General features: G+C 35.4%; 1 protein-coding gene across 6 annotated transcripts in view; it reads right to left on the bottom strand.

The window, feature by feature from the left end:
• The window catches only part of SYNE2 (spectrin repeat containing nuclear envelope protein 2), a 328,786-nt gene that overhangs the window by 208,721 nt on the left and 107,938 nt on the right, over window positions 1–12,127 (bottom strand). For 5 of the 6 annotated variants that reach the window (XM_044924865.2, XM_044924866.2, XM_044924867.2 and 2 more), the window contains exons 17-22: window positions 9,757–9,921; window positions 8,557–8,706; window positions 6,922–7,095; window positions 3,575–3,733; window positions 3,109–3,282; window positions 191–325 (exon numbers count right to left, since the gene is read on the bottom strand). In XM_044924865.2, coding sequence (XP_044780800.2) covers window positions 191–325; window positions 3,109–3,282; window positions 3,575–3,733; window positions 6,922–7,095; window positions 8,557–8,706; window positions 9,757–9,921 — 957 coding nt within the window. The remainder of the gene's footprint in view (window positions 1–190; window positions 326–3,108; window positions 3,283–3,574; window positions 3,734–6,921; window positions 7,096–8,556; window positions 8,707–9,756; window positions 9,922–12,127) is intronic. The other variant, XM_044924868.2, reaches the window with a different exon arrangement.

Below are 12,127 nucleotides of genomic sequence, written 5' to 3' on the forward strand. Positions count from 1 at the left end.
TTTTTCCCAATTCATCAATAAAACTCCTAGGAGCTAAGCAACTTGCTCAAGTTCATTCATTAGCTGCTGGATCCAGGTCTGTCTACCACCAAAGCCTACCCCTATTTTCTATGAAACTTTACATGTGTATATATTAATATCAGGATCAATATCAGGATCATAAGCCCCAGACATACAAGCATGTTCTTACCTCCCACTTGGCACAAATGTCTCTACTCTTTTCTTCCAAAGACAGCTTTACATCATCAGTTACATTATTTTTCAGTTCTTCAACAGCTTTCAAATACTTGGCCAGACTTTTAGTATTAAAAATTATCAGTGCTTCCTAAAAAAACAAACAAACAAAAACCACAAACAAGAGCATGAAAGCCTTATTCTATGGCCCTGTTATCAAAGCTAATTTAACAGGTAGAATTTTAGAGAATTTTAACAGGGAGAACCAGGAAAGGACTCCATGGAGACTACTTGAAGATTTAGGGGAGACTTTTAGGTGTAGACTGAAGGTGATCTCCCTTTTGTATGCTTTGATTTCCTTTGAAAAGAACTGCAAATATTTATTATTCAAACATAGTTACACCTTTGAGGCCAAGATAGAGACTTCCTTATGATATTCCAAATAGTTTTTAATTGTTTCATAAACAATTAAAAGGCTTGTTATTATGAGCCACTGGCAAAGTATCCTCTAAAGTTCTTAAGTATTGAGCAGATGACCACACTTCATAAGTAATATAGTCCAAAGAGTATACCAGTTTGTATTAGATATCAGTGTTGCAATAAGACACAGTTTATAGTAGGGGTGATGTGGCAAATGTTTAATACTGTGAATAATCATTTTATGCTGCAAGGAGGCGACATCCTCTTATCATGGACTTCAAAGGCTTGTTTAGGGCCAACAACAGTGGCAGTCCCATAGACTGGAAAGTGCCTGCTCCTTATCTCACACTTACCTACTCTTACAGGATCTTGCCTGGCAATAATACTCTGTAAGAACAGAAACCTGGCTTAGGCAACCATCAAACAACAGAACAGAAAATAGTTTAGTGTCTATGAAAGGGCAGAAAAATCTATAAGAGACAAGAAGATGAAACTAATTCTGAGGGAGAAAGCAATGAAGCAGGCTGGCGATTTGTTCATTTACTTATTACATATTTATCATGGGTCTCGTGCAGAAAAGGTACAGTCTGAGCCCCAGGGACCTCCTCTAAAGCCTCTGTGAGGACTGCTAGATTTATGGAAGGGGAAGACATGCTAGCCCCATGTGCGGGCAGGGAACTCCTGCCACTCATGTGTCCCAGGAGTCCCTGGGGCCTCAGGGCAGTAACTGGCAAGGCACAGATTCTGCTTCTGCTGTGAAAATGGGACTATTTTACTAAATGCCAGAGACAAAAAGGAGGAGGCCTTGGCTTCAGATTTCAAAAGGAAGAAGGGCAGGAAGAGGAAAGTGGTATGAGCACTCTGGTAGAAAAGGGTCCTGAGGCCTCTGCTTTTTCTTTCCCTTCCCTCTTTCCTCAGCTGACTGTATCTGTCCTCTTGAAATCCAGCCTAGTGATTATTTATAAGAACAACTGACTCAAGCTCAGTTCAGCACTCTCAGCATTCCAGGAGTAAAACTGGGAGAAAAAAAAAAGAGTGGGAACTGGGCAAAGCTGGTGGCTGACAAGGTGCAAACAGAATAAGATGGTTGTGGGAGAAGTAATGTTGAAATAGCTGGTGCCAGGGTCCAGTATGGTTAACAGTCCAGAAAGCCAAAAGAGTGTTGAACCCAGACAAGAGGAGGAGGCCACAAGGAGGATTAAGAAAGGCTGCTGGAAGAGTCCCTTTTCCTGGAAAGATTGGGTGCAGTAGCACAGGGTACTGATTGACTTCATCTTTGTTTAAAAAAAATGAAGTTTAGTTAATTTATAATACTGTGTTACTTTGAAGTGTACAGCAAGGTGATTCAGTTTTATATATATATATAATAATATATATATATTATTTTTTAGATTCTTTTCTATTATTATAAGATATTGAGGTTATTACAAGATATTGAGTAGAGTTGCCCATGCTATACAGTAGGACCTTGCTGATTATCTATTTTATATATAGTGGTATGTATATGTTAATCCCAAACTCCTAATTTATCTCCCCACCCTGCTATCCCCTTTAGTAAACATAAGTTTGCTTTCTATGTCTGGTAGTCTATTTCTGCTTTGAATTTACTTCTTTTTATCTCTCCCAAAATGCCTAGCCCATTTTAAATGTTCAGTAAATTTGGTAAATGTTGAATGGATGAATGAAGGAGCATATATTTCTCCACCTCTCTGATGTCTAAGGGTAGAGACCTTGTTTTGCTTTTATTTCATATCTCCCAGTGCCTCCCAGTATTAATTAATAGTGAGTCTCTGCTTTAGATATGCTTGGACATATCTTTCTTTTTTAAGTATAACTGATTTACAATATTACATTAGTTTCAAGTGTACAACAGAGTGATTGGATATTTTTATGGATTACACTCCATTTAAAGTTATCATAAAATAATAGCTATATTTTCTATGCTGCACATATATCCTTGGAGCTTATTTATTTTATACATAATAGTTTTTACCATTGATTTTGATACCATCTTAAGCTGCCTATCAAACCATGAAGTCAACCAAACACTGTCTCCATGCAAAATACTACTGGATCTTTAACTGCTGATAAGCATATGTCCCTAGTAACTTTGATTAAAGTATTTTAATAATAATTTTATTTTACATTTGGGGAATTTTAACCACTCAAAGCTTCTTCACATATCTTGTTTTCATTTATTTGGCAGTTGAATAGGACTAGAATTATTATGTCCATTTTATTGATTAAAAAAGCCAGAGAAATCAAATTCTTGCTCAGTGGCATAGAGTCAGCCATGCTTTTTACACTATACCACTGAATTCATTCAGTGAGTCTACAGTAAAATTTGAATTTAAAAAATCACTTGAATGTTTAAGAGTCTCTGGGGAACAATATATAAAATTAGGACTTTTTTAAAGTTATGATAACTTCATTATAATTACAGTGATGGAAACATCTTGATTGTAAATGAGGTAATGAAAAATGCCCTACATGTGATAGTTGAAACAGCCCCACCTTGTATTTTGAAATTAGTCCCCTCTGGCTCTCTTTTTGCCCAAGTAACTGCTCAGCCCTTGTAATGTATGATTCAAGTTCCTTCTGTGTTTCTTCCACCTTCAGCCTGACATCCAGGTCTTGGGAAACATCAGTTGAGTTCTTCAACACAGCTACTAATTTTACCATACTGATCTGTAATGACGAAAAATTGTCAACTTAACACTTGGCCCAACTTCTTAGAAAACTCATAAATTGAAAAACAGCTTGAGTAGCAACTCATATTTTCCCACTAGACATAAGAATATTCTATTTACTATATTGATATTTTCCAACATGCTCTAAATTATAAAGAAATAAAAGGGAAAATTAATATTTTGCAAAAAATTTTCAAACTACAAGGCAATTCCCTTCTCTCTCCTGCCCTCCCATTGACTACTTGGTTTTAAAGACTAAATTCAGTAAATAGGGAATATTAAAGAGAGACCTGGACTTTCTCTTTAGCTTCTTGAATCTTTGCCTGAAGTCCAGCTGTGAGGACATGTTGGAGAGATTCCTGACTTGAAACATGTTGTACATCCATTTGTAAAGTGTCTTCAATTCTAGACACAAGCTCTTCATACATAGAGCCTTTGGCAATAAGATGCTATAGAGTGAGATAACAATAAATATTCTGATTATATGTTAAACATATTAATAATCTCATCAGGAAATCATAAAAAGTTAACTGTTAATCCAAAATGAGGCAAATTTATATTCTAAAAAAGTTATTTTTAAAATTTATTTTTAAATTTATATTAATACAATCAGATTCTGAGCAACATAGTCTTTTGTGTATTATTCTTAAACACTAAGCACTTAGATAAAATAAAGACTAGAGGAATACAATGCCGATAGAGAGAAAATAAGTTGAGAGAGTAGAAATAAACCTTAAAGTGAAATTATTCACTTAGTCAAATCAGTCAGAAAGGAGCTCAATAAATGCTACTGGAGAAAACAGCTGTTGGAAAAACATCTTTTTAGAACCATGCTTTTTACAAGATACCAAAAATAAATTTCAGATGAATTAGAAAATTATATATAAAACATGAAACTAGAAAGAGAAGAAATTATCCATGAAAACTGATCTGCTCCCTGGGTTTGGAGGGCCTTTAAAGGCAGAAATGACTATAAAAATACAAAAATTTTGTATGTAAAATAAAATAACTTAAAAGTCAACAACTTGGTAAATATATTTGCCATACAAATGAAAATGAGTCATGATTCAGAGAGCTTATAAATTCAATAAAAAAAATACTAAGATCCCAAAGAAAATTCAGAAAATACAAAGACATTATTCATGGAAACAAATGGCTAATGAATATATGAAAGACAGTTCAACCTTACATGTAATCAAATAAGTTACAAATTAAAATAATGGGGCACCACTTTTCAGTTATCAAAATAAGAAAAAAATTTTAAATTACAACTCAGAGGTGGCATAGGTATATTTCTTTTTTTTTTTTTTTTTTTTTTTTTAATTTTATTTTATTTTTAAACTTTACATAACTGTATTAGATTTGCCAAATATCAAAATGAATCCGCCACAGGTTTACATGTGTTCCCCATCCTGAACCCTCCTCCCTCCTCCCTCCCCATTCCATCCCTCTGGGTCGTCCCAGTGCACCAGCCCCAAGCATCCAGTATCGTGCATCGAACCTGGACTGGCAACTCATTTCATACATGATATTTTACATGTTTCAATGCCATTCTCCCAAATCTTCCCACCCTCTCCCTCTCCCACAGAGTCCATAAGACTGTTCTATACATCAGTGTCTCTTTTGCTGTCTCGTACACAGGGTTATTGTTATTTCTATAAAATAGAAATCATATTGTGTGATATCAACTATGGAAATATTGATCTTATTTATCATAGAACAGAGGAATTGTGGTGATTTTTATTCTCCTCTTTACACTTTTACGGGCTTCCCTGGTGGCTCAGATGGTAAAAAATCTGCCTGCAATGCAGGCGACCTGGGGTTTGACCCCTGGGTCAGGAAAAGCCCCTGGATAAGGGAATGGCAACCCACTCCAGTATTTTTGCCTGGAAAATCCCATGGATCCATGGTCCAGGGGATCGCAAAGAGTCAGACATGACTGAGCGACTAACACTTTCACTTTATACTTTTATGAATTATTTAAATGTTCTGAAATGAGCACATTGATTTGTAATTTCAATTTTTTCTATTTTTAATTATAAAAGTAACAAAAGGTCCTGTAAAATACTTCAACAAGAATAGAAGTACAGCACATGAATAAAAAGTTTTTCTTCTTCCCCATCCCTCCCTTGTCATTTAATCAATCATTTGCATATTCATTTAAAAAATATGTACTTTATATCTACTATGTACCAGGAAATACACTCAGAGGAGGGCTCACAGATATTTTTCTATAGATTTAAAAGTATAAAGTACAAAAGGCAACTGTTTTTAAAAACACTAAAAGTATTTAGAGTTTTAGTATTAAAATACTAAAAACACATTACCCATACTGTTCAGCAACTTGTATTTCTTGATTAACAATATACCTTGATCCAATAAAGATCTACCTTTTTTCATTTTTTTTTTTGTTTCATCAAACTTTTAATTTGTATTGGAGTATAACCGATTAACAATGTTGTGACAGTTTCAGGTGGAAAGCAAAGGGACAAACATATACATGTATCCATTCTCCCCTCAAACTCCCCTCCGGTTCAAGTCATATAACACTGAGCAGAGTTCCCTGTTCCACATAGTAGGTTCTTGTTGGTTATCTATTTTAAAAATAGCAGTGTATATCTGTCCATCCCAGACTCCCTAAGTATCCCTTCCCCCAGCTCCTTCCTCCCAGCAACCATAAGTTTTACTTAACTTTTTCTTATCAGAAGTATATTCCAGCATGTTTGTGTTTTCACTGTTTAACACCTTTGATTTTTTAAAAAATTCAATATTTTAAAAATACTGAATTTTTCATTTCTCACTCATTTATTACACTAAAAGAAATTCCAGTTACAAAAATAAATAGATAAATAAAATTAGAAAAGTACCAGCAGATGGCACAGGTTAAGTTCACATAATATTTTCAGAGCAAGGAAAGGTATTACTCTTATGAACAATGAAACACAGAATTATTCATATACACCTTTTCAAAATGTAGAAAAGAATTTCAAAATTCAAAAGAATTAAACAAATAATTCTTTATTCCTAGAACTTTCCATCTTGCTATAATTTATGACATGCTCTGTAAATTTCATAGCTGAGCTGGAACTCAGTAAAACCTCAATTGTAACTTCTTTCCAGGAAGAACTGAGTGATATTAAAATACACTCTTGTCTCATTGCTTTTCAATGCGTCAACTGCCTGAGAATAAAGACAGAACAGAGTTTTAACAACATGCAGCCCCCTCCCTGCATCAGGTAAGAAAGGAAAGTGGCTTCCACAGGGGCTGAGCTTTCCAAGAGTAGATTGCATAGTCTCTTATATTCACACTGCACTGAGCTATAGGAAGACTGAACTCACTCACTCATCTCATTGCCCTCTGATGAAAGAGAATATTTTAATCTCCACTCTGGAGCTGGGAAAATCAGTTCAAGAATTTAAACTCCTCAGGTATTATTAATCTTCAACTCTATCCTCTGTCTTCAGGCAAAATCACAGCAAATGATCCAGGGTTGAGATTCCATGTCATTTTTTTAAAAAACCCCAACAAAGAAAATTTAAACAGTGGTTTTATTTACTATTTCCTTTAAAACTTTTTATCTTAATCCATAAGCCTACAGCCACAAAAGCTGTCTTGTTAATGTTGTTACAGTTATACCTGCAAAGATTCTTCCACTGAGGTCTCTACATCATCCTGCTGTCTCAGAAGATCCAAAACAGACGTGGTTTCTGCCTCCCAGGTTTCCACTTGTCCAATGAGCTTTTCAACCTCTTTAGCCACTTTCAGTGGCCCTGAAAAGTCTTCATTTTCTTTTTCATGTTCTTCCCCAGCCTACAACATTCCAAATTATCACTCGAGAATATGGTAACATTTACCATTAAATTAATTTAACAGTTAAAATCTCAAAAACAATGGCTGCTTTTTAAACTCAATGTTTTAATAGCATCTTTATAAAAGTTAGTTAAAATGCATACTGAACTTTTATGCCAAAAAAATAAAAATAAACACATTATATCGCTTTTTTTCCCTTGAGAGTGCTAAATCAACATATTGTAATGATTTAAGATCTACTTTTTGGACATGATAATGATACATTATGATAGTATAAATACTTTAAAAATTAAGAGATTTATTCACAAAATCTTCTTAAGGATATCATTCCTATCAGTTAGTTACTATTATTTCCATTTTATAGGAAAGATTAGAGCTTAGAAAATTATAGTATTGACTCTATGCTGCTGCTGCTGCTGCTAAGTCGCTTCAGTCGTGTCTGACTCTGTGCGACCCCATAGACGGCAGCCCACCAGGCTCTAAACACATTTCTAAAACTGGTATACAATTTAATTAAATACAGCTAGCCATTGGTAACAGTAGTTGTGAAATATCAGAATCAAATTTCAATAAAATTAAGTCTTTTCCCATTAATAATCTCTCAGTATCCTATAAGTTGATATGCTACAGCTTTATATGACAAATTCTTAAAGCTGTTTTTAATCAGGTCACATTTTAAATGTATGAGAAAAATATTCTATATTTTTCTATATGAAGAGCATAGTGCACAGATTCAAGATGTTCCATAATTAGGTCTCCTAATGATGGGAAAACAGGCACTCCATCACAGCAACTGGCAAAAGCCAGATAAATTTATTTCTTTAAAGTTGTATTTTCTTTAAAGTTGCATAAGTTATTATTCTGAAGGGGGTATATTTCCAAAATCACAGGTGCTACACCATACATGTGTATGATTTCTTGTTGTTGTTCTTTCTTTTCCATATTCTTATCTATAATCTAAAGTCACCCTCTGAATTACACAACACAGCAGGAAATAAAGATTTTACTTCCCCCCATTTTACAGAAAGGATGCAAGACAGGCCAGAGGCTAGCCTAAAGCTGGACAACTGAGTACTAGTCAGAAGTAATCTGAAGAAAACAGCAACTGCACTTCCACAGCTCAGAAGGCATGACTGCTTCTGTGCGTCTGCAAACGCTTCAGTGAGTTAGAGGCACAGGGCTTTTATTTACTATTTCCTTTAAAATTTTTTATTTATTTTAATCCATAAGCCTACAGCCATAAAAGCTATAGGCTTATGGCTACTGTTAGGCACCGATGACCACTGCGTGAGGGTACCACTTGGGCATTTTACTGAACAATAACCATACTTTAAGTGTTATCTAATAATCTTTCTTATCTATGTTTCAACACTATGGGTTGTTTTCCAAAGGAAAAAACAGCAAAGTTAAATTATTTCCATATATCAATACAAAGGAACTACATAAAATATGACTATTTACCATAATATTCTGATTGTGGTTTTCAGGAAGTTCGCTTGACCTATCTGTTGAAAAACCAACAGCTAGGTTTTCTTCCTTGGATAGCTGAGTATTTCCAGAATTGTCAAGAAATGGCTCATCTTGTAATTTCATAAGTGGCAGGTTCACTTCCTATAAAAAATTAATGTCATGAAATGTACTGTTTATATCTTTTATTCTAAGATATATGATTAAAAACAATTTTTTAGGGTTTATTAGGAACATTATAAAATTTCCCATACAACACCTCAGTCTCAAATTATTAAGAATAAGAGAATAATTTAGTCATTTAAGTTCAAAAATTATTTTTTAAATATGTGCTTTTATGAAGCACTATACTAAATACAGGGATTCCCTGGTAGCCTGGTGATAAAGAATCTGCCTGCCAATGCAGGAGACATGGGTTCCATCCCTGGGTGGGGAAGATCCCCTGGAGAAGGAAATGCCAACCCACTCCAGTATTCTTGCCTGGGAAATCCCCTGGACAGAGGAGCCTGGCAGGCTATAGTCTGGGGAGTCGCAAAAGAGTCAGACATGACTTAGGACTAAACAACAACAACAAATATTAAATATAAAGATAAAATTTGCTGTATGTTCTCAAAGGCTTTGAAATCTAACAGGCAAAAATGCTTATGTTACTCTTTAATGGCACATAAATTTCAACTAAAAATCTATGTTGAACATCCACAGAAAAATCTGAACATGAATGGTTATATCCGCATTATTCGTAAGAGTCAAAAAAGTGGAAAGAAGTCAAATGTTGGTCAACTGATCAATGAATAAATACAATGCAGCATATCCATACAACAGATTATGCTTTGCTGATAAAAAAGAATGAAGTACTAATGCATACTACAAAATGAATGAACTTTGAAAACATTACACTAAGTGAAAAAAAGCCAGAAACAAAAGGCTACATATTTTATGACTTCATTTATGTGAAATATCCAGAACAGGACAATTTTTAAAGCTGGGGACATTGGGAGAAAATGAGGAGTGACTGCTAATAGGTACAAAGTTTCTTTATGAGGTGATGAAAATGTTCTAAAATTGATTATGGTGATGACTTGCACAACATTAAATATACTGAAAACCGCTGAGGAATTCACACTAAATGAGTGAATTGTATGCATGTGAATTATACCTCAAAGAAGCTGTTAGCAAAAAAAAAAAAAACCTTACAGGCTGAGGTTTTGTAATAAACTTTCTCCATCTTTTATTCAGCCTCTTCAGTTCTTTAGAAATAGATGATCCAACTTCATCATTGCTGACTTGAAATAAGAAATTTCCCACTTCATTTAAAGTAGTATGTTGTAGATTCCACTGGGAGAGTGTCTCAAAGGGAACCTATATAACATATAAACAATGCAATATTTTAATGACATAATATTTGTCTTTCTATTACTCATAAAAGATCTTCACTGAGCTTGATTTCGAGCACAAGTAAGTGTGAAGGTGTTGCAGAGATTCTGACCCTCCCTGTTGGGCTACCTCTTCATCCTTGGATCAATTGGCAGCTGCTAGCTGTCCTGTCACAGAGAAGGCAATGGCACCCCACTCCAGTACTCTTGCCTGGAAAATCCCATGGGTGGAGGAGCCTGGTAGGCTGCAGTCCATGGGGTCACTAGGAGTTGGACACGACTGAGCGACTTCACTTTATTTTTTCACTTTCATGCATTGGAGAAGGAAATGGCAACCCGCTCCAGTGTTCTTGCCTGGAGAATCCCAGGGACGGGGGAGCCTGGTGGGCTGCCGTCTATGGGGTCGCACAGAGTCAGACACAACTGAAGCGAGTTAGCAGCAGCAGCAGCTGTCTGTCATCATTCTTGATCCTGGACTTTTAAGAAGCATGTGATGTTCTTCTATTTTTCTAAGCAGCTGACAGGCTTAGAGCAAAGATTTCAAATCTTTTCAGTTCATGGCCCCCTTAATGTCTCAGGAATTTTTTCAAGGATTCCCTAAGCTAGAAAAAGTACCTAACATTTCTCATTCATAATTAGTCAGGTCCAAACAGCTTAGTGGTAATTTGTGTGCTGTTCAACAGACACATGTTGCTTTCCTCCCTCAAATTTTAAATTTACCCAAGAGTTCTCTTTGGTAGCTCAGGGCATCTCAGCATCGAGTTTGGAAACTGCAAGGATTAAAGTCTTATTTTTTCAAAGAAATGTGAATCTCATTAAAAGACCTTTAAAAGAAGACCTGTTGAAAGCCAAAGATTTGAATTTGGGGTATCAATATAGGTTATAGGGAGAAGTAATGACTCACTTGAATATTCTTTTTGCACTCATACACTTATTAGAAATTTTACTTTCATACAAACAGCTTGTTTTTTGTTCAGTATCTTTAGCTTTTATATGGAAAATGTTTAATCTGAGAGGTTGCTACACTTATTTGCAATAGAAGAAAGCAAATGAAAGAAAGAAAACTACCTCAAAGAAAAATCATAAAACATGGAAGCAACCTAGATGTCCATCAGCAGATGAATGGATAAGAAAGCTGTGGTACATATACACAATGGAGTATTACTCAGCCATTAAAAAGAATACATTTGAAGCAGTTCTAATGAGGTGGATGAAACTGGAGCCTATTATACAGAGTGAAGTAAGCCAGAAAGAAAAACACCAATACAGTATACTAACGCATATATATGGAATTTAGAAAGATGGTAACAATAACCCTGTGTACGAGACAGCAAAAGAGACACTGATGTATAGAACAGTCTTATGGACTCTGAGAGAGGGAGAGGGTGGGAAGATTTGGGAGAATGGCATTGAAACATGTAAAATATCATGTATGAAACGAGTTGCCAGTCCAGGTTTGATGCACGATACTGGATGCTTGGGGCTGGTGCACTGGGACGACCCAGAGGGATGGAATGGGGAGGGAGGAGGGAGGAGGGTTCAGGATGGGGAACACATGTATACCTGTGGCGGATTCATTTTGATATTTGGCAAAACTAATACAATTATGTGAAGTTTAAAAAATAAAATAAAATTTAAAAAAATAAATAAAAAATAAAATAAAATTTAAAAAGAAAAAAAAAAACAGGCTATTATACAAATGACAAATAAAAACAATAATAAATTATACCAAAATTTTTTCCACACTTCTCCACATAAATCTGAAGTATTTTGTTTTTCTTCCTCTAGAAAGTAAGAAAGCTTTTAGAACTGAAAGGTACTCACCTAAATGTAAAGAAAACTTTCTAATTTATTAATTTATTTTAAATGTATCAGAGAAGGCAATGGCAACCCACTCCAGTACTCTTGGCTGGAAAATCCCATGGACGGAGGAGCCTGGTGGGCTGCAGTCCATGGGGTCGCTAGGAGACACAACCGAGCGACTTCACTTTCACTTTTCACTTTCATGCATTGGAGAAGGAAATGGCAACCCACTCCAGTGTTCTTGCCTGGAGAATCCCAGGGACGGGGGAGCCTGGTGGGCTGCCGTCTATGCAGTCACACAGAGTGGGACATGACTGAAGCGACTTAGCAGCAGCAGCATAAGCTATCCAGTACTCTGTGTCTTTTATTTCCTTTCCAAGGAATTAAGC

The sequence above is a fragment of the Bubalus bubalis genome, chromosome 11 (assembly GCF_019923935.1).
Source record: "Bubalus bubalis isolate 160015118507 breed Murrah chromosome 11, NDDB_SH_1, whole genome shotgun sequence".
NCBI lineage: Eukaryota > Metazoa > Chordata > Mammalia > Artiodactyla > Bovidae > Bubalus > Bubalus bubalis.